This window comes from Plodia interpunctella, chromosome 18, assembly GCF_027563975.2.
Source record: "Plodia interpunctella isolate USDA-ARS_2022_Savannah chromosome 18, ilPloInte3.2, whole genome shotgun sequence".
NCBI lineage: Eukaryota > Metazoa > Arthropoda > Insecta > Lepidoptera > Pyralidae > Plodia > Plodia interpunctella.
Window position 1 is genome coordinate 9,315,905 of NC_071311.1, and position 23,691 is coordinate 9,339,595.

The 23,691-nt window shown below is 35.5% G+C and overlaps 2 protein-coding genes across 9 annotated transcripts in view; one reads left to right on the top strand and one right to left on the bottom strand.

Moving 5' to 3' along the window:
* Positions 1–23,691, bottom strand: part of LOC128677587 (protein prickle-like) — a 293,975-nt gene that overhangs the window by 209,074 nt on the left and 61,210 nt on the right. The window lies entirely within an intron of this gene.
* The window catches only part of LOC128677592 (organic cation/carnitine transporter 2-like), a 68,842-nt gene continuing 55,267 nt past the window's right edge, over positions 10,117–23,691 (top strand). The window contains exons 1-2 of one of the 2 annotated variants that reach the window (XM_053758564.1): positions 10,132–10,238; positions 10,366–10,512. In XM_053758564.1, coding sequence (XP_053614539.1) covers positions 10,393–10,512 — 120 coding nt within the window. In that variant the 5' untranslated portion in view covers positions 10,132–10,238; positions 10,366–10,392. Of the gene's footprint in view, positions 10,513–23,691 lie in introns of both variants that reach the window. The other variant, XM_053758563.2, reaches the window with a different exon arrangement.

Below are 23,691 nucleotides of genomic sequence, written 5' to 3' on the forward strand. Positions count from 1 at the left end.
GACGTAATGACCACGACCTTTAGTTATGAGGATACGATTACAGAGAAGAAAATTATGCTAACTAACCAATAATGTTTTACAAACCAAAATAAGTACCTACAACCCATTTTTAATATTGTCATAGTTTCCCGTCTTTATTCCATACAGGGAAGACAAGAGTGTTTAGCTAGATAAGTGGAATTTTGATGAATTAGATATAGTGACAAGTTGTTACCTCCTTATCTATGAAAAGAATTTCTAGTCAATAGCCCTTTTCTTCTTATTGCCTTTTACAACGGAGGCGAAGTAGTTGGCACATTCTGTTTATTGTTATTTTATTTTCTAGATATTATAAGTTTAGGGTAATCTTTCAAGTATCAATTCGGCAGGTCGGTGTACGCGCCGGGGCCACCCCGTGTGTCCGGCGCACCCTCGCGTTTTCATTCACTCGCGGCTTACTACGCGCACGGGTGGGGTGGAGTCGACCTTGGTTATTGTTTTTCACCTCTCAAAGAGATTTTGGTTGCGATTGGCTGACATTAACATTTTAAATGTCGCAAATTTTTACAATATTAATTTATTCTCGCTTAAGTACATACATGTACATAAATGTACATGTATGTCATTATGTTAAATACCTTTGCAAATAGAAAAATACAAATTTATCAATTTGCCATATTTAAAATGTTAATGTAAGTTTTATGGTTTATTTTACTTTGGGACAGACATTTTTAATAATTGATTATTGACATGTTGTAATTATTTAAAAAAATTACTTCTTGAACTTGATAAAAATAAAATACTAAAATATGCTTAATTTTACAACTTTTACAAGATTTTTTTAGTTAATCCCGGAATTCGATAACAAGAGACGGAAAATAAAACAAGAACGATGCCCTGTTATACTCACTATAGTTTTACAATTACCAAATAACTAACAATTTGCCTACTACTTTCGATAAGTGCGCACTTTCAGGCCGCCCCTCACAAAACCCATAAAATTAAACATTGGTCTCTATTCGCCCCACACCACACCGGTGGTGCAACCCGTCAGGTCCCGGCATGCGCACGTGCCGGCTAAATGTGTACGCTCCCTTATCAACGGCGGCATTCGAATTTGGAAGATTGAATTACAATCATTGTCAAATTAATTATTGATTTACGATAAAAAAATAGTCAAAATAAAAAAATGGATTGGTGAATTCATTAAGGTATGTAATATTTAGCATGTAAATCTATACTATTATTATAAAGAGGTAGGCGTTTGTGAGTTTGTATGTTTGAGGCGGGTAATCTCCGAATCTACAGAACCGATTTCAAAAATTCTTTCACCACTAGAAAGGTACATTATCCAAGATTGCTATAGACTATATTTTATCTCAAAATTCCCACGGGAGCGAAGCCCCGGGCGACATCTACTACTTAATATTTAGACCATGAGGTCCAAGTTTAGAGTGGGCTCGGTTGACTAAAGACAAAAATAAACAAAATAGGTGAGCTATTAAGATGTTTTTATACTACTTAATGAGCTAGGGAATAGAAATGCGGCCCACCTGATGGGAAGTGGTCACCGCAGCCTATGAACGCCTGCGACAGACGGTCTAATTACTTCTTGTTATGATTCATATTCGTATAACATTCAAATGAGCTGGTAATATTCAGGTAGGTATGTGTATAATGTTTAAACGAAATATGCGCAAAGAAATGTAATTAAAAGTGTAACAATTAAAAATGAGGTGTCGAGCTTACATCACGTGACCGATCTCGAGTCACGCAACGACAGTTTTATTATGAACAAACTGTACACAAACAAGCCCAGTTGATATTGGGGACGAGAACATATATAAAACAGACTAGTTGTTCGCCGTGAACATAATACATTTTTACAATACACACACACACACGGATAACACGAGAGAGACAAAGGTCCCCCGATCCGCTACATCGTAGAACTTGAAGCAGTAAACTTTCTGTCAATCCTTTTCTGTGACATAGCTATAATTTTCTGTGACATACTGTGAATAGCGAAAATTTAGTTAAGTTTTTTCTAGTAAAATGTATCAAAATTTGGTTGTTATGAGTATATTACCTTTATAGTAAACATATTTTCGAGCTACCAATTTCAGTCAACAAATCTAATTATAACGAGTTTAAATCGGAAAAAACACGTAAATTTGTTCAAAAATGGTAATTTTTCACGTTGTTTTTTTATAATATTACCGTATTTTACACGTTACTTGCTATGATGTCTGATTTTGTTTATGAAGTAACTCATCCTTGTTAATAACCAAATCTCAACAACAATGACTTAGTTTATCATGTTGAAAGTCATTATGTATTGAAAAAAAATCCCGATATACTCATCAATAAGTAGTTGTACATATTATATTAAAAAAAATCGTACATTTAAAAGCTTCGGAAGTGCTTAATAATTGAGACTCTTTCCCCACATTGCGAAAATACCACGAAATACGGGGACAATACGGAAGTTCAATATCCTATAGAAAATACAGTATACTTTGAATTCAGAATAACAGTCGCCTCACCGTATCTCAGCGTCGCGCCGTGGCAGCGCCTGCCAGGCGTGTCCGCGCATAGATTAGGGCTCCAGGGCTCCGCTGACGACGCATTAATTGGGCTTACCTGGAATGGAGGAAAACTTTGTTTAGGCGGTCACGTTAGAAGGGTTAAATGAAAAAATGTTTTAGATATTCAGAAATTTAAACTAAGCAAATTTAAAACACCATCAGACTAAATGGAATTTCTTTTTCTCCGCGGCCGCATCAGGAGCAGCATTTCGGTGAATGAAAAGTAGGTATTTCAGATTTTATTCTATCCGTATAGCATAGATAGACTGTGGATATTCTTCTGTTCAAATTTAGTTTCTAACGTACAAAGCAATATTCAGTCTGTAGCCATACTGAGGTTTTCATTCGGTATTCGTTCACATACTACAAAGACTTTTACACTCCAAGTAGATTTATTTATCAATGTTTCAATTCTATCAACGTCATACCGAGGATATAAAACGTACAATATCTATAACTATGATAGAAAACGAAAACTTCGCTCCCATTCAGTGAATCAACCAAAAAAATTGAATTTTGTCAAGTGGAATGACTCCGCGATTTGGTAAAACGCAATTCACTATAAAATCAGTTTCGGAGATAAGGTGTGGCAGACGGTGCGAAGTGTAACCGTTATGGGGATCTTCCGACTTTCAATCTGTGACAAATCACTTTGAGAATAATTTTCATATTTTTCAGGAAATCGAAGGGGAAACGATAGAAGAAGCGGCAGGATTTTTATGGCAAAGTTTGATGGAATGCACATTTCGGTTTAGTGGAAATATAGAAATGAAAATGTCAGAACTGAAAACCAGATAATATACTGATTACGCAAATATATAAAAGAGCTTTCACCTTTCAGCTAAATGTTGATTAATTTATGTCAACTGAATTCATGAATCATATAAACAGAGTCCTTCTTCTCTTCACGGACATAAAAGACGCTACCTACTCTGATCTTCTTCTTCTAAGGGGCGGGTGATACGAGGTATTCTATATAGACTAGAATACAGAGTACTAAATAATACTAATAGCAAACTTCGATCTAAAACTTAAATATCTTGTGTGGTTTTCACACGAAATTTCAATTCCCATATAAGTTCTAATTTTGTTCCAGTTCTGCATATTTGTTCTAATTTTCATCAATATACAGACATTAAGACTTTCGAATATATGGAAATATGGATTGTTGATAAAGAAATGCAAGCAATCATAGGACTATGTAGGTAACCTAGATTTCTACAAGATCAACACCAAACATTTGTCTTGTCACCTCTAAACCTTTTTAACTTCCAGAAATCATATCTCACGTTGACAGATTTCCTCAATGACGAAAATATGGCCGCTGTAAAAGGCGGGAAGGGCGCTATCTTAATAGAATATCGAAACCCTGGCACCCGGGCACTTCGCCACTTTTCATACGGCCGCGGCACCCAGGCATTTTGCATAAAGAAAACATTCGGGGAAGTTGCCTAGTCATTGTCAGAACACCCGAACCTGTTTCCTGACAGAAAAGGGGACTCGGAGAGGAAATAAATTAGTTTTCACATTTTTCACTCGTGTAAATTCGAAATGGGTACCTATAAAGTAGTAAGCAATGACTTTTATAATAAAATTAAAATAGATAAGAATACCTAATTCAAATTTTTGGAATACTATTTTTAATATGATGCGTACCCACTACAAAAATGGCAATGTAGGATGTCGTACATCTCAAGGTAGTACCTACTTACATAGTTTTCATCAAAAAAGTGTATAAGGTATGGCTACTGCAAACATTAATTAATTAAGCATATAATCTGTGGTACGGCCTATAATTTTAGATACGAAACAAAAAAAAAATCTAAAGAAAATTACACAGAAATATAAACAAACATGGAGATGATCATAATTCACTTGAAGTTCTTCAGAGGCGTCTAAGTTATAACATTAATTTTTCACAAGTTTTCAAATAAAAACACAAAAAACCTACAGACATTGTATCTATTGAATACGAATTGAATAATGACCATATCAGCTACGTCTATTCTGTTCGTGTGTAAAAAATGACCGCATTAACCAATGTTATGGGCCAATCAATAACGCTGCTCACTTGTATCGGTAACCGAGCTGTAATCGTTTATCGCAATAGAAATATTATGGATCGCTTTTGTACTATAATACATTTACATTATATATTTATTCCCATGAGAATCTATATGGATATAATCATACTGTATACATACATCTATACATAATAATACCTATGTATGTACATTGTACAAAGGAGATATTAAAGAAAAATATTCACGGGGGTCTTTATGGGACTAATAGAAACCAAAACAGTTTTAGAATTTTTGTCTGTTCTGTTCTGTATGTTTCTTCGCAACGTCACGCAAAACTACTGCAAGGAATTGGATGCAGTTTTCATAGTTGTATAACGATAATCTAATCTGGTGTAGATTTTATCGCGATACGTTGCTTAGAACCCGACATATTGATAATAAATTAGTTATGAGTGGACGGACGAAACTAAAGTGGGCGAAGCCGCGTGCAAAAGCTAATATAGGAATAAAAGGTACGTAGCTTTTGTGTATTTTAGGTTTTATAATATTTGTGCACCAAATTTCACACATTGTATTCTTTGATGGCTTTAAAACAAACCACCGTTAGCAATCACCGATGCCGTGTACTCGTATGTAAATGATCGAATAAAAAGATCTGGTCATTTTTTTACCCAATCACAAGTTAATTTAGTAATTATAGTTATTCCATCATGTAGACATGCTCGCTACAACGAACCTTAACTCCATTAATATTGTTTACTACACTACAAAATGTTTATTTTTAGGTTAAGCAATTTCTTGCCCCGTACGCAATATTTTCTATGTTTATAACTTTTTAGCTCAGAAACACTGTATAAAAAAGGATAATGAATGGTGGAAATATATAAATAATAAAAACGGCATCAACTCATTGGTCAAATAACAGTTCCGGTATTGCAACGTGCATGTAAGTAACTAGCAGCTACTGTGTAAGTAAATAATATCAATCGGTCAAGCTCCTGCGCACTGGTCTTCCATTACAACCAGCTTGTCGCAAAAGTACCCATTAGCAACTGTGATTGCGCTTGTTGCTGTACTGGCCAGGGCTGTGTGGCATGATTTTCACATATTTCCCTGTCTTAAACGCCCTCGCGTCTTCCCGGTGTTATTCTCGGCTGTAACGCGCTGAAGCCCGGTTTTGGGTAACAATGAAACCTTGAAATTGTATTACCCATCGTCTGCTTGACGTCGACTGTTACTGCCGATCAGATGTTAAGGCTCCTTATCCTTTAGTTGTCTCGTGAGACAACCGAGAAAATAATTATGAAGTGCAGTATTAAGTATATTACAAGGCAGGGACCCCACGCCACAAGACAATATTTCAGATAATTAACTGAAGTATATCCTACAGCTGCGCTTTCAAAGTATCCTTGCAATTGATATCATCATCAGTTTCTATCAAATTAAACAATATTTTTCACAATTTTTTCACGGGAACTTTCATTTTGATTTTCATAATAAAAACATACCTTCCTGGTGTCGTATGGTGAAAGGGTCTCGATCAGATAGAACCCTTTTACGTATAATTTCAAGGAACTTTACAAGAGTACTTAGTTATTAAACACTCGTACAACTTTGAAAGTCAAACTCAGTGGCAGCCATCCCTAGATACTCGTATCTGCTACACGTTACATTTGCATCGAGCTTTTGATAAGCTCGCACTCGTTTCGCGAGCTAAAAGCTCCACCTGCCACAATTGTTTATGTTTGTGCGTGACGTTATCGTACGTAGACGTCTAATGACAAATGCAAATAATTACTATAAAACACGATTAATCAAACAAAATATAGGAGATTCATATATTGTCTAATGTCTAACTTATAAAAATGTTGGAGTACTTAATACACTTATTAAGTAATATATATATATATATTTCATTCACATTTCCGACTATCATATATATATATATATATATATATATATATATATATATATATATATATGATAGTCGGAAATGTGAATGAAAGTGTGTCAGGAACAGAAAATATGTTTTACACTTTTATTTCTCTTCATTCCACGTGGCTGAAGGTCGTGGTCATTATGTGGAATGAAACACAAACAACAATTTTCTTGGCACTTTTAATGGAGTGGTTTGCCATTGCCTTCTCCATTTCACACACAAGTTAATAATCGACCAGTGTGTAAGGCTTGCTCACGATGTTTTCCTTCATCGATACGAATTTGACTCATGTACAGTAGCACATGAGTCAAATTCATATACAAACCTATGTGGCACGAGTAGAAGATCTTTAATAAAAATATTGTTATTCCAGAAAAATCCTGATCATCCGAAATGCATGTACTATACGTGCGGCGCCGGGTGCATCGTGATAACGCCGGCATTCCCGCGTCGCATTCGTTTTGCAGGCTTTTAGCCGAGCTGTCATTTGTTCTTGATTTATTTATGATGGTGTAGTTTGATGATTGTTTCTGGCGTGTGGTTCAGCTCCAGGATTAATAGGACCACTTCGTGTCCTTCCGCGGCCAGGGGATGAATAGCCTTGGCAGACAAGAGGCAATAATAACATTCTTAAGAAAGGATGACAGATGACAAGTGGCCAGTTGTAATATCAGTCGAATGATTAAAATGTTAAGGTTAATTTTTTGCAATGACACCGGGCTTAGCGGCGACACGGCGAATATATAACATACGTGAATTTAAGAGACAGGTATATGGTTTGAAGCTTAAAGCTAAGATAAAGTCGTATAATTTAAATGCTTTTAGTGTGATTGCCGCATTTATAAATTATATTTGATGACCTCGGTGGCGCAGTGGTAAAGTGCTTGCCTCTGAACCGAGAAGTCTCGGGTTCGATACCCGATTGGGTCATGATGGAAAATGATATTTTTCTGATTGACCCGGATCTTGAGTGTTTGTCTATATATGTATTTGTTATAATCCCATAACACAAGTCTCGAACTTACTTTGGGGCTAACTCAATTTGTGTAATTATTGAGATAAAGACGAGATAATTACTTTCATATATTTATACTATTATTAATTATTAGAATGCATTAGTACAACATTTTAACGCCGCAAACAATTCTTTATCGATCTTCTGTAATAGATGTTACACGAAAATTAAAGAGACAGCATAAACTAACAACTAATTTGAACCTGCATTAGGTCTATTACATTACAATAGCCCGAAGATAACCGATAAAATGATGATTTTTAGCTGCTACATTCGCGAGGACACGTAACAACAATAAAAAAAATATTAAAAATATCAATGTGTTTGAGAATTCTGTGTAATTTATATATCGTGGCGTTACACATTACGGTGAAATATTTACCTTAATTATCCAGAGAATACCACTTTAAACGCCGCCGCACGACGCGATATCACTTCTGTTGCAATATTGCATTTCACAAACAAATCACTTCACCGTGATTCAAAAATATCATAATTAGAAAACACTTTTATATATTTTTTAAATCCTTCTAAATATGTTTATCATATAGTATTAATTTATTTCGTGTCGCTTAAATTAGAGATTATTTTTTCACACAAAATCGTTATTTATTAGTCAAATCACATTATTTAAATCCCTTGGGATTTTAATTATGAAATTACACCCACACAATTTATTTTAAAACTACAAGATTTATCTTTCCAAACGTATTTCACGTTTGACGTGAAAAAGATCGCAACTTAGGGCGGCGCGACGTGCGGGTCTTGGGCGGGCGGGCGGCGCGACGTCTGGCGCGCGACTGAAGCCCGCCCTAGCGCCGCCCAAGCGGTCAGATGCAAGGGACGGATGTTATGATGACACTTGGAGCATTTAACGGCGGAAGTATAGAAGTTTAAAATATAAATCGAAATATTACTGAAAATAAATTAGAAGCTTTTCATAGCTTAGATTTTATTTCGTTTCATCTCAGTTTGGCTAGTTCAATTTAAACGTCTTCATATAATATGATGATACTATAAAAAGAGTTATTGTATTATCATTTCGGCATTTCTTCTCAGCAGTGGTCGTTCCGAAATGCTAGTAGTTTGTAGCTTTGGTAAACATCATTTAATTTAGAATATGACGTGAAAAGGTGCCTGTGAAGGCCTAATTTCTGAATAAATGATTTGATTTTGATTTTGATTTCATATTTTTATATTCATAAAAAAATAACACATACTTTAAGCGTAAGTATGTTTTGTCTCTTTCTGTCAGTGGCAAATATTATAAAGTGCGATAGTGACCAAAAATATTTTAGCTTAACGTATGTATGCTTTAACTTTTTTATGAATTCTGAATGAATATACATATATACGATAGCGGCGGTTCTAGGTCAATCTTCAGTTCTCACAGATGCAAACATGCAAACAAATCATACTTATATAGGTGTATATAGGTACTATATACACCTATATAAGTGAGGACTTCTTTTATGTTTATAGTATATAAGGACGTATTACTATAGCTAAATCCCGCCCACTGATCAATTACCGGCCGGCCACCGACGACCGGACCGAAGGACAAGAGCTCTCGTTACATTCTGATGTTGCAGGATGCTGCACAGACGAGGGACTGAAGATGAATTAATATCTGTGTGTCGTTTTGTGATGGGCTTTTATAAGAGAATTATATGGCGATCTCTATGCAAATTAAGTAGGAACAAAGCTCTGGAAACAACTAAAGATTTCTAAAACCGTGCGAATTGGAGAAGAAAATGTTGTAAAAGCTTATGTTAGGGGTCCGATACCTTATGCGAGGAAGAAACCTGAAAGACATAGAATTAATTTAACAGCGTCATCACTCGTACATATGTATAAGCGATAACTTCACAATCACGATACTAAAAGAGGCTAATAAATGTACAGAAACAGCCTAAAACCAAACAAACATTTATGTACTGGGTAATTTATCTAATTTAATTAAAATTGCGTTTTCTCCTGATAGAAATAGCACAAAACATCAAGAATATTAGTAGCTACGGAAAGTTTATGAGATGGATACTTGATTGCATATAAAATAAAATGCATACAGGTATTTAAATACCCAAATACAATAAATAGATATCTCTTTAATGGATCAGTTTTACTAATTACAAGATCTACTATTATTTTTCAGTCCGAATAATATATCAGGAATTATTTTGACTCCGTCACGTCATAATACATTATTGGCATACAAGCTCCATATAAAATTTTGTTTTCGAGATTAGTAAAAGGTCTGATTTGATTAATCCAGGGTTAATTTCTCAAAGTTTTTGCAAGCCACGTGTTTAAATTTTGTATTCGCATTCAGGATAAAAAGATTCAGAATTTAGATTCGTTTCTGTTTGTAATAACTTTATCTTTTAGTGTTTACAAAAATAAGTACCCACATAAATTAAGATTAACATAATAAAAGATAAGATAACATTTTGTATTCAATTCCCCACCTGACCACTTGGTTCATCACGCGAATTCAAATCAAGTCCTTAGTCGCAGTACTCCGCGTTCACAGTGACAACGTAGGCGATAGATTTATCGTCCAGCTTAGTCCCGTTGGCTGAGCTCGAGTGGGCCACAACCGAGCTGCGTCAGGCCCGAGCGACCCACGACGACGGACACCGACCGACGGGTTGTCAAATAGTGAGAGTTATTGACTATAGTGATTGTTCTTTGTGAGTTTAATTAGCGTAATGCTATCAGTTTTCGATATGGAGATTTGTGTCTAATAATATTTTGTGGAGTCAAAGTCAAAGCCAACATGCAAATGAAACTTTTATTAGGTACACAATTTTGTTACAGATAGCTTTTAAATACTAGATTTTCGGAATGACCATTGCTGCATGCCGCAGCCGGAAGAAAATAATTGAAACAGTGTTGGTCTCTCGCGCCAGAAGGACAATTAAGATTGGTGATGTGCATCGTTATATTGAAAAATTCACACGTGAAGTAAGTACTAAATATAACACTCAATGTTTCGCGTAAGAAACATTGAGTGCGTAGAAAGAACATTTTTATCAATTTGATGCCGAAATTTTAAAAAAACTGTTGGTATCGTACTATCAAGTTGGGGTTTTTTCTCTCGGTTCTAAGAAAAAGAAGCATAGTTATACGTTTGCAGTGTAGGAAAACCTTCGCGGTATCACTAGAGAGCGGTCGACAGTATCGCTTGCGCGCCGATGCACTCATTTGCATCCGTGGGAACGGACGTCCAGCTGTTTATTATTACCCCAGTGCTACGGTAGTTGGATTGGGGTACTTTGCGCTATCACCTATTTCTCATCTGAGCGTTTTCCCGATTTATTCCTCGGCCATTGAGCACCGTAGTCGGTATAACCTCACTTAAAACAACTCGAAAAGTATAAAGCAAAGATAATATTCATACTTCCATACAAATGAGATGGTGTGTTTGTCTTTCTTTCGCATCAAAACGAAGCAGGGATTGGAGTGATTTTTGGTGTAGAGATAGTTGAAGCCGAGTGATAAAAACTAGAGTCGTAGTGTAAAGCAGTAAAAAAGAGCTTACAATTTTTGCGTGGTTTTATATTATTCTGGTGTCATTACGTGGAAAAAAGGCATATATGGCTCTCAACCGTAAACAGCAAATATTATTTTAACGAGACATTTAGCTACAGCAGATAGCAATTGCATCTAAAAAGACCATAATTAGGTATAAAAGATTACTAGCAACAATTACCGAGACAAACCAGTCAATATTGATAATGAATAGCCACTATTTAAGGCGATTAAACGGTTAATTTCGCAATAAATACGTGATTCGGCTTCATAAATCCTCAGTTTTGACACTAAACGGTCGAGAAGCAGTCGTGAAGAATTAAAATAATTACAGACAGCGCCATCTACAGACGAGAAATACACGATTATGCTCGATCGATGCTAGGGAGTAATAGATATTTTATTCACACATAAGATGGGTTTACGCTCAGTATTTACCCATTTTCTGACCAAAAAGCCGGGCAGAAACTGGGCGTAAATCCATGTATGCAATATTTATTCTACAAGAAGAAACAATTAGAAGCTACGCACTTAGTAGAGACACTGCAATAGGTTTATCATAGTTTTATAGACTTTTTTAAATGCACATTTAGAACTATGCCGTCGGACGTTAACGTGAGCGCAACGGAGCAATGGGGTATGCCTCATAGTATACTGTCATCATCAAGATTCCGACGCCCAGGTTGCGTGTCCAAGGGCCTATAGATATTGAAAACGACGCGATAAACTCCCGGCCAAGTGTTTACAGAATCGTAAAAGTTAAGGGCCGCGTGCCCTCTAAGGGAAGGCAGCGATTTAAAACACACTCTCTTTGATTTATTGTTCATCGGGGTGTGAACTACTCGCTTATTTGGCCACATTTTAAAACAATTAAAACTATTTCCTGTTAATTATATATGTATTGTATTGAAATTATCTATTTGTAATGAAGTTAAATACATTATAACGCTTTAGTTGGGTCCATTTTTACACAAATAGGGTTGGCCATGACACGGGCGAATGCGAACTTGTAATATTTAAATAGACAAGAGAAAATAATCGTGAAATGGTCTTATTCTATACTATTTCATTTACAAGTTAAAGGCGAAGAATGTATGTATATTGATGAGGAATTACCACAATAATATCACTTCTCGAATTCCCACGACGCCATAAACAGACAGCTAGCCAGTCACAATTAGCTACATATATTTACACTATTATACTAGCCCAAGATATTTTCAAGTTAAAAACCCATAAACTTTGAGACAACGTGATAATTTCTGTAGCCATTCCATTACAATACAATACAAAGCATTTACAACACACCGATATCCAATTGATGTTATTATTCGTTATGACCATACGCGCCAGGGGAATGTGCAACATTGCCCGATTCGGCGTGTATGCTGCATTTACTAATGTTTATTGGTCGTTGTTAACAATGCCCGTTGCTGAGAAATGAGATTGCAAAGATTTTGATGATAAAATTGCGTGCGAGTTTACGTTTTGCAAATGTGGAGATTTTTAAACATACAATGATATATTTCAGGGTGAGATAAATACGTTATCAATGATATATTTTTCACATGCATAAGTATGTGTAAACTGTATTAATTGAACTTTAAATTGAATATTCAATTTAGTATTTAGCTTTTCTAAGTAAAGGACAAATCACTTCCCGTTGATATACTAAATCTACTCATTCTTAGTACTTAATATGTATTCCAAAAGCGAAGTCAGGCAATTTATGCTATTATTATGCCCTAAATTAATCCAGGAACTTGACAGCTTCAGAACAAAGAGGTGTGCTAACAGCAATGTCTGATTCGAGACAATTCCAAGGTAAGTTCGGTGCTAATTGATCACGTTCCTAGCAGCAAACATTCTAACCAAAAGTTTTCCAAAGTTTACAAACATTAAAATGGTTATTTTTTCACTTTTGTATTAATAGTCGTTGGTTGAGGACCACTTCCGACTCACATCTGGGATTAAGGTAATGATGGATATGGCTTCATGTCATCATTACTTGGCCGAAGTAATATCTTTGCTATTAGATTATAGATCAGAATTAGAACTCAGTAAGAATGAAGAATTATGAAAATTAATAAGATTTTGTTGGACAGGAAATATAAATAAGAGTTGATTAATAAAAAATGCATTATTTAATTTCCAAAAGTGTCCACTGCATATAATTAAATGACACAAAAAATTTAAATCTAATCTGTTTCAATATAAACCGTGCTTTAGACAACAGCACGCCAATGCCTACAGAATCGTTTCGAAATCGATTGCCAATTGTAGCAGAGTGAATTAAAATAAGAAAGCTCTCAACAGAATTAACGGCAAACGTTTAGCAGTAAATCCGGCGAACAAGGTGATTTCCATTTCGAAGCGAGCGCTTCGGCTAGAATCGACTGAGAATGGCCTGTGAATGGATTGGTAACCGATATAGGTACTATAACGAAACTTCAACTTTATGACACATACACACAACAGCCGCGCCTTGAAATCCAGAAAGTTAGAAAATATACTTTGTTTGCATTATAATCTGTCTTTAATCTTATCATCATCCCGGTGCCTTGAGCGCCGCCGCCATTGAAATCAAGTGAAATATAGCGGAATATGTTCAGAAAATAGATAAATCTAACATGCTGTGCTGACTACATGCAAAAACTATAAGTTCAATTACAACATACTTCTTCAACTTCTACTTATGCAATAATATTGAATTCATACAACTGGCAATTTAGTTTGAGGCGCAAATTACTCTATCCCTGTAAATTACTCTATTAGGAAGTATGAAGGTGGTCCGGTTTAAAGGGGGATGGAAAAATAAGCGATCGGTTGGTAAGCTGACGCGGTCCTTGTATCCTGTGATTTGTTTCCCTCAAACACCAATATTTTATCTTAATTTCACTAAATCGTTCCAAAATGTTTAGGGACGATTAAAATTATTTAGTTACACTTAGTGTAGATCAATTTTCTGAGTTATTTCGTTCGATTGGCTGTTACTTAGCATCTGCTACTAAATTGCTCAATTTCAAAGAACCCGAAACCCCTCCGTATCAATTCATTTGAAGCAGACTTCTGAACGGTTTTAACCAGCATTGGGCATAAACCCGATTGGAATGTAATTAAAATAATGCCATTTACGTGTGTCTCTGGAAACCGGAGTGCAGATTTCTCCTTCATACGGGGGTCCACTGTCAACACCGCAAAAGGAATAAACCTCTAAGTTTTCGAGACTAGCGCGTGCTTCTAACGCAAACGATCTAGTTTACCGTAATAGCGACATCTAGAAACGCGCAAATTTATATTTGCACTTCGGAAACTTCATCCTACTCGAATTTGTTCTTTATTATTCTACAAATAGGGATTCGTCTTGGAATCATAAAGGTGAATAAAGTTGTCGAATCAGGGTAAGTGGAGTGAATTGTTTAAATTCGATCCAATTTAGGCTCAGATTTGCTGGCCGGACTTGCAAGGACTGGGAAGGTGCGAGTTTTGGAGAAATGTTTTCAGTTATTGCTTAAAGCTGCTGAGTCGCAGCTGGTCCAGGGGTGGAGATACAGGTTGAATATGGCTCCATACTCAACTTGCATTTACTAATCGGAACTCTAGAAATGTGTAAAATAATATTTGTTTTTCTATGTATGTGCTGTTCACCGATTGGTTTGCAAAAATACAAAAACAGGGCAGAATTTTCCCATGGATGTATCATATCATGGATGTTTCAAACAACCAGTAAGAAAAAAAAATACATTACTAATTCAGAGGGCAAAATTTGTATAATAATATTCTAGTGGTATTCAAAACCTCATTGCATTTACAGTCAGACAAACGGCCAGGCGGGCGATGCATACGTACATCTTCTTTTAACAGTCCATCTACCACTCTGCCAATAACCACGAAATTGAAAGCACTCTACTAATGCCAGCAGTAACTTGTATATTTGTAGAGGACGCGCAGGCGAAGTGTTGGCAAAATATTGTTGAATAACTTTTTTTAAGGAATCATTTGTCATTTAAAATAACGAGGGTAGAGACGATGCAACTTATTTAAAAAAAAAACGAAAAAGTTGATATCTTAACATTCTGCGTTGAACCCCATAAGGAAAAGTATATTTGCTTTCCACCCATGTCCAAGATGCATTTTTTTAAATACAGGTCTCCCAGTAGTGAGGAAGCACCCGAAAGCCTCGCCTTGCTATTCCAAATCGCTTAAATACCTCGCAAGTTGTCATCCTTCGTCGAAGGCCGACAGTTCGTCGGACCATCCTCGGCTTGTCTCTCGATCTTTTGCCATCAGTCAGGAGTCAGAACCCAATTAGTTTGTTTTTTGGCCTACATAACCCGCCCAATACCATTTCTTATCAACGTTAATTAATTGCGTTATGCGCCAAAAGGTAGGATGGTATTTGTGGCTATTTACGAAATTCAAATTTCATCACATAGCGTGCTGCATACCCACATCCTCTCTCTAAGCACCACGTATTCATTAATATAGACCGCGATTGAGCGCAGACAATAGTGCACAAAGGACTGCAAGCGGTGCATTGAAGAATTGAGAATGCTGCAACGATGTCTGGTACGAAGTGCGTTTTGGACTTGTTTGTTTGTTGTTCCAGATTTCTCTTCAGTTCTACCAGACTTTCCAAAAGGCTTATGTTTGAATACCAATTTGTGCTAACTTAACTATATATATATATATTGTTGAGGTTCCAAAAATCGAAAGAAATAAATAACATCCCGATCCTCCTCTTTGAAATACTTGAAAACGTTTAAAAGCAGATTGTCCCATTCCCATCTCCTGTAGAAGATTGTCGCCGCGCTGATGGCTTTCTTATTCAAATAGGGAGAGGGGTGAGGCGCGAGCGGAGGGGAACTGATAATAGCTTTATCAAATCCAGGAGGATGCAAATGAAATCGTTTTCCGATTTCAAGGTGCTATCTTAAGGAGAGCCGGGAATGAGGTGTTCAGGAAGCTTATCTGCTAAGGTAGATTGCAAAGTCCAGAATATAGATTTGTCTATATTACTACGAGCTTAGTGGTCGACGGCACAGGTGACCGAAAATCTAAATTTGCAAAATGTTTCGGAAGATACATAAAACATTGGACGCTTCTGGTGGATATTGGTCGATGATAAAAATAGGTATTGATGATGATCCTTACTTACTTATCTATAAATAAACCGCATAAATACCGCAATAAAGTTGTGTTATCACATGCTTCTGTTTATTCTTTAAAGAGGGCGTTACTGTGCTCAATGCCTTTCTGTTTTAGTGGACGTAATTTATGCACCGACGGACACGTGAAAACGCAATAAAACACGACAAAGAATGCAAGCGCATCCGTGAGGCTAATTACTAGCTTTACGCTACCGTAGTCGGGTATTTGGTTATGACTGGACTTTTTGAAATGTCCTTAGACATCAGCAAATTGTAAACCAATTTTATGTTCTGTAAATTATTTATTGACATTTCAATCAATGCAGTCTAGTGAGAAAACCACTACTTAACAATCCGAATTTTAAGGCTTTTACCCGAGAGGAGTCACAGACCATCGCGCAGTACTGTGTTAGTGCTTAGATAAGGACTAAGTACTGCTATGGTTAGTAAGGGTAATAGTTACTTCGCTTACTAGTTGCCACCGCTGGCATGTGAGGTCCTGACATACTCGTATGCTGACATATTAGCTGACATAAGAAAAACTAGCGAAAATGATCTCAACACTTAGGGTATAGAACTTGCCCTATATATACCACCGAATACGATAAACATACGTTGTACATTTAACAGACATTTAAATTTACAAGGTCTACATTTCTAATAATTCTGGATAAACTGTATTTTTCTTCTTTTCTGCAATTTGCGCAACTTGGACATTTTGAAACGCGAATTTCCGTTTGTCCACTGCCCGTAGCCAGTGCGACATGGGACAGTAATCATTGCTCCAATTCCGCTATTATTTTTAACAACGGAACGCGACAACTATGTGACGATAGCTCGCATTATGGGCGTGAGTGGTGGCTCCCTCGGGGCTAATGGTGTAACGATACAATGTGTACACGAAGCATTATAATTCTTCACATTCCTGAGAAAAACTATGAAATTTTAATATGAATTGAAAATTTGGAACGAGCTTTCATGTAGTTTTTATTTTAAAAGTTTTCACGGCGACGATTTTAACTTTCTGACAGGATTTATCAATTTGTTTAAGAATCTTACTTCAGTCGATATGTTACTTTCTACATACAGAATCGCTGGCCAAACTGTTGTCTACACAACAGTTTGTCCAGCCCTACGGCTCTAGAAAATTGAGTTTTTCTTGAAGGTTCTTGAAGGTTGACTTGTGGAGAATGTTATTTCTAATCCGCCTTTTGTACCAATTGTGGTAACAAAAATGTACTCGGAAGAACACATAATATATGGCACGATGCATTCTTCAGATATATCATAGAAGGAAAAGTAGAATGAAGTAGGTAAGGCACAGAAATATCAAAACAGAGTAACACTAAAAAAGAAAGGTGTTATATCAGGAAGTCTCGCATTAAACTAGTCTTTATAGAGAGAGACCACGACGAAGACATTCCACTGACAAAAGCTTTACTTTTAAATGTGATTATGAAAGCTTATAAAAAAATTAAACGAGCATGTAATCCAGCAATACTCAGACTAGACATGCACTAAAATAAGCACCTGCTCTCAACATTAAACAAACATATCTCTATCACACAGCCGATTTAAGTAACCAACATTAGCAACCCGGTGGTATCGGGCGCGGCCACAGCAGGCGGTCCCTGGTTCGATTCCGTCCCGTGCCTAAACTCTATTAATTATGGCACAACCTGACCGCTACCGTTGCCGGCCAGCGAAGGAAATATGGAGGCGGCTTTTTGGTATCCATATTTGTTGCTGACAAATTTCAATTTGAAAATAAATTATAAAATTATTATTAGCATTAATGATTGCAATGCAACAAAAATTTTGGACCGAATTAATTTTGAGTTAGGTAGTACTTAAGTTTATGTTGCTTTGTTATTCGCGCCCATCTTCAGAAAGAACTTTATAGGAAAGTGTGATAAGAGTAGGACAAAAGTTTATGCCAACAATGTGCTGTTATCTGTCTCTTTACGGAAATTTGTAACCCTCTCTCTCATCTAAACTCTTTCCCGGTTCCTTCCTTCGCCGCCGCTAGGCGTCGGAGCCCAGGGTCCGCTTTCCTACTTTTTCTTCCCGTATTTTAACGATCTTCGAAGAGCATTTCTGTAACCAGTAAGAATAAGCGTACTTAACGAAAGATTATGACAATCTAATACTACTATATTGATTGTAATGTATACTAATATTGATTCTAGTTCACATTTTTCGTATTTTTGCATCATTTAATTTTCATATTATTTCAATAAAACCGACGACAATGTAAAAAGATCTCTCGCCGCACCTACATATAATTTTCCCAAATATTTCCACAAGCCTCCAATATATCATGCGTGCGTTATCGCGTCCGGCGGCCATTACGGATTAAAAAACAACTTGCAGCGCCATCTAGATACGCACAACGACCCTACTCAAACAAAAACATCTTATACTACCCTCAAGCACTCACGCAAATTTTCCCCGCTATCTTTAATTGGGTGTTGAGATTAAGGTTGAAAATCCAATGAACGGAAGTGTAATAGATAATGCATGGCTATTTTATTTTAATTCAGTGGGTTTGTTCGTAGAATTAGTAATGGAGTGAAGTGGGCCGGCGGGAGCGATGGTCGGTTCGCGTTCAGTTTTACGCATTTTCAAATTAATTAAGAACATTTATGCGATGCCCGTAATTTCTGATGGTTATGCGCTTGTTCGTGCTGTTAGCTTCCAAATTAAAATTCCAATGGTTGTAGCTTATTAATTTAATCGACATTCATAATAAAATGTTATATTGATGTTTTCCCTGTATTTGCTCCAGCTGTGTTTAGACTAATTCTTTTTTATTTGTTTATCTGTTTATTAATTTTGTTTGTAATCCGTTTAAGAGTTTCGGTGCACTGATTTTCCACTTCATTCTAGAATATTAATCGGAAGAAAGGGCATTAATGATATTGTGTTATGTATTATTGATTATTGTGTCTGCAAAATTTTAATAGCTATTGCTCATAATCCCTTCAAATTAAATAATTAGATACTATGGTCTGAGAAAAATCTTATGTCTAATAATTTGTTATTTCTATTTGCCTAAACAATCATTTTTCTTTTATTTGCTCAGATAAGTAGTTTAGTTTGTGAGCTATTACAGAACGCTGTAGATATGCGTGGGCCGGTCTTTTTAAGTAATAAATCTCCAGTGGACCAAATGTGGCATTTCCTTCTTTCAATTTGTGTTCACGGGCACAACGATAATGTTAAAATAGATATATTTATTCCAAAAAATAACTGTAATATTGCTTAATATTCATAAAATAAATCCCAAATACATTTATAGACATTTAAATTTTACAGATAGTTTACAAAATGAACAGAAATTAGTAAAAAAGTATACTTACTTAATAATAGTCCAATTAATATCATAATAATAACGATGGAACTATTGCTGCTATTTCCCAAAAAAATACGACGATTGTGACGACTTTGGTATATGTATATGAGTGGAGCTGAACTAACTTTAAACTCAAAATTCTCACGAAAGTAGAACCCCGGAGCGCAAAGTTACTAATAAAAGGCAGCGCATTTTAATAATTAAAACGTAATTAAAATGTCAAAACTATCTAAGAAGCTATGAGGAAACAATTCGTTGAAGTTAATGAAGGTTGGGTTTAATAGGCATTAAATTAGTTGCGCTCCAATAGACCACAGTGCAGGCCAGTGTGACACGGAGAACGAAGGGCAGGTTCCACAGAAAGATATAAGAGCTACTAAACTTCAAAACTAAGGTACGAAACAGCATTGCGTATGCGCAATGGTATAAAGATTAATTAAATTACAAATAATTAAAATAATATGGGAAAAAATCTTAGTTAAATCGGATTCCACTAGCTAAAACTATGATAATATACTTTCGAAAATAAATCTTATTTAAATTAAGTGAACCAGAAGCGAAATTCGAAACATGGTTTATCTGAGGTGGAGGCACTAGCCAGAGGCGCACAGTGGAGACCACCCCGATTCAGATTCGACGTGGTGCAAGCAGCGGGCTGGCCAAAGATTGATTGGACAGCCCCGACGGAACAGGCATAAACGACCGTAAACACCTGTCAGATGACAAGTCATTAAAATTATACGATTTTTTAGTAGTGATAATAAATTACAAATCTATTCCATTCCCTAATATGTTAAATTTTCATGACATTTTCCTGTTATAAAAACGAAAACATTTTGAAACAAACAATGAATTGTGTATTATTTATAACTTTATCAAGTCAATTACAGTTTTGTTACAACACAAACTGATATACTTTGCATTAATTAAGTATTAAAATCGAGAAGCTATCTTACGATCAGCAAACACATAATAAGGTGACAGAAAAACAATTGTTCCGACACAGACTCCGGCGCATCGAAGACCGTTGCAGACGTGAATTTCACGAAGTCGCCTTTCTCACAGACTGGTTAGTGTACCGGGCGTACCGGTCTCTGCACATCACAAGTTAAACAGTCACACGAATCACCATTATCACCACAAATCAAACTCTACAACGCATCAGTTACGACAGAATCTACAATGACAACTGGACCGAGACTACACCCTTGCGAGACACCATAACGGGTTCCAGATTCCTACTGTTTTAAAACAAAACTAAAGTCACCGTCGATCAATAAAATTGCGTTTTATTACAAGATACAACAGATCAATATACAAGTACGTTTTGTTTGACATTCGTCTGTTCGGATATTTCGTTATTTCAGTCGAAAGTCTTTGTTGATTCTGTATGACATTCCGCGCTGAACTTATATGTATGTACAATGCTTTTATAAATACATACAGGTCAACGTACTTTAAAACAATTTTCAGTTAAAAAACTAATTATTTAAAGTATCTTATAATTTATAAAAATTACCAACAAATGATGCACAAGATTCCTTTAAAAATACTGAATATTATTTAAATGCCATAACTGAATTACCGACTAAACATTTAATTATAATGTTTACGGATTGAGAAGAGGACATTTTATAATAAATATTCTTTATTGTGTTTTTATTAACTAACGAATAATTAACTAATAATAACTTCAAAACTGATTTTTGATAAGAAATAAGCTTTTTATTAATGAAATCCCCGCTTGGCGCCGTGAGGATGATTTTAGTTTTGGGTATAATTAAAGAAATCATAGTTATTACATATAACTATATTATTCATCTAATTTCTGTAGACGTAATAAATTAATATTTGTCGGTTATCCATTTAATACGTATATTTATATTAAAACAACCAACATGATTTTAAATAACCTGGCACATATCAAAAGCCAAGAAAAGTACAGAAATGTAAGAGAAAGCTTTATAGCAACTGAATGAATGTATCTAATATTTTTATTTTTTTACGTTTCGAATGTACCAAATCAAATAATACAAATGGCAGTCTTGTTAATATTGTCCCTCTATATTTAATGAACTATAAGTTTGAAACTCATTCTTTCTTAGTTCCGATGAGGGTGATTTTACAACAATCATAAAATATCCATCGCCAGGGCAAGCACCGCAATCATATACCATAAAAATATAACATTTATTACTTTGCAAACGACTTTACGTGTACGAATAATATAAACTAGTGAAGTACATCGGTTATAATTAGTAACAATTTTTGTGGAATTTTGTTGTAATACATAGGGCATGTTCGTAAATAAGGTTTTCAAAAATCAGGTCGTCGCAAGCTTTTATAGTAAATCTATCATAATTGTTCGAGTTTTAAGCAAAATGATGGAAAAAGCCATTGAATTACAAGTTCAATTTGTAATTTAAAACGCAACGTCCAACAAATTTAAATGAATATGCAGTTTACTTACATACTATAAAATTATATGTAAACTATGTATTAGGGTGTCTTAGTTTTGTATTCCATACAGATTTCAATCAAAATCTTGCTATAAATGATGAATCAAAATAAGTTTCCCGGAAAGCAAAACGACTTATAAAACGGATGGCAGAAATTATAATACTTGTGAAGTAGATCAGGGGAGGACAGGCGTGAGGGGAATATGTAGCAGATTTTTGAGGTTACAGCCCCGTGAATCGTGGCTAGCGTTATTAACTGAAATTTCCAAGTTGTTAGTGCATTGAAATTATTTTATTTTAAACCGATCTATCTTTCTGAACCTCCATGCCTTGTCAACGAACAGAGACAGTATCTTCAAACTTTACTTGAAATATATACCTACCCGTAATTAATCATTATACACATACTAACATAATAGTAAATTATAACCTTTGTAAATACATGATAATAAATAATTCGATTTTGAGTTATACTCAATCATGTTAATAATATTCTACTGGATAATCAAAATGTCTATGGAACGAAGCCCCAGAACGCGGCTAGTGTGTGATAATTGTATTGTATATTATAACAGTGGACGGATTAACAACCCATATAATAATATTTAACGACGACTGTACATGAAATTTACCAATCCTACGTAGGTACAGCCTCCGGCAGAGCAATGGCGACACACAGTAGCTCAGACCCGCCGCGGGCGAACACACGAAGTATGGACATTTAGAAAACTTTGGGAACATCATTAACTGTAAATCAAACATGTCATAATGAAAACCATTAGACTTCGTGATGGAAAAAGTTCGTGTTTTATTTTCAAGAAAGGATCTTGCTCGCCACAATTAGTTACTACAAAAAAGGATGACCCCAGAGAGTTCTATGATAGCATACCCGGATTTATCATAAGTAGAGGCCGTACCTGCAACAAAAATAAAGAACATATTATAAACAAAGGTCATGAATAAAAATAAATACACTTTTGATTAAATATCATGAGACAGTCTGTTAATTTTTTTTTTCAACCGAATCGTTTTAACCACAAGGTAATGGAAACAGAATAAAATACACAATGCTATACAAGATGCACACTCAGCGCACCAATTTTATAAGCTCCGACTCCAATAGCACCCAACTATACGGATTGTGTGTGTAATAAAAGGAAAAATATTTTGCTCTATTTCTATGAAAGTATTTCATCCGTTCAACATCGAGTCTAATTGAACAACAGAGGCAAGACAGAGCGGCGCAAGATGACGCCAAACGTGACCGGAGTGTTAACGCGAGGGATGTGTCATTTTGATCCTGGTAAAACTTGGCTCACATGGAGGTAATAGTGTTACATATCTTTATTAATTTTCATATAATATATTGACGCGGGATTGCATAATTTTTGACACGATGTGTTGTCACGACGATTCATTTAGTTTTGATTCAAAGAGAACATTTTAGTTATATTTAGGTTTATTCAGTTTAATTTGGCTATATTTAGTAAAATTATTTTATTTGTTTTCTTTTCTTTTAGTTAATAAACTAATACTTCAAGAGAAAAAATACATTGGAATGTCATAAATTCATTTCCATGTGAATCGACCTCTACAGAAACCGTATTGAAGTTTGAGATAAAGAGCTCCTCTTATTGTCGGATTAAGA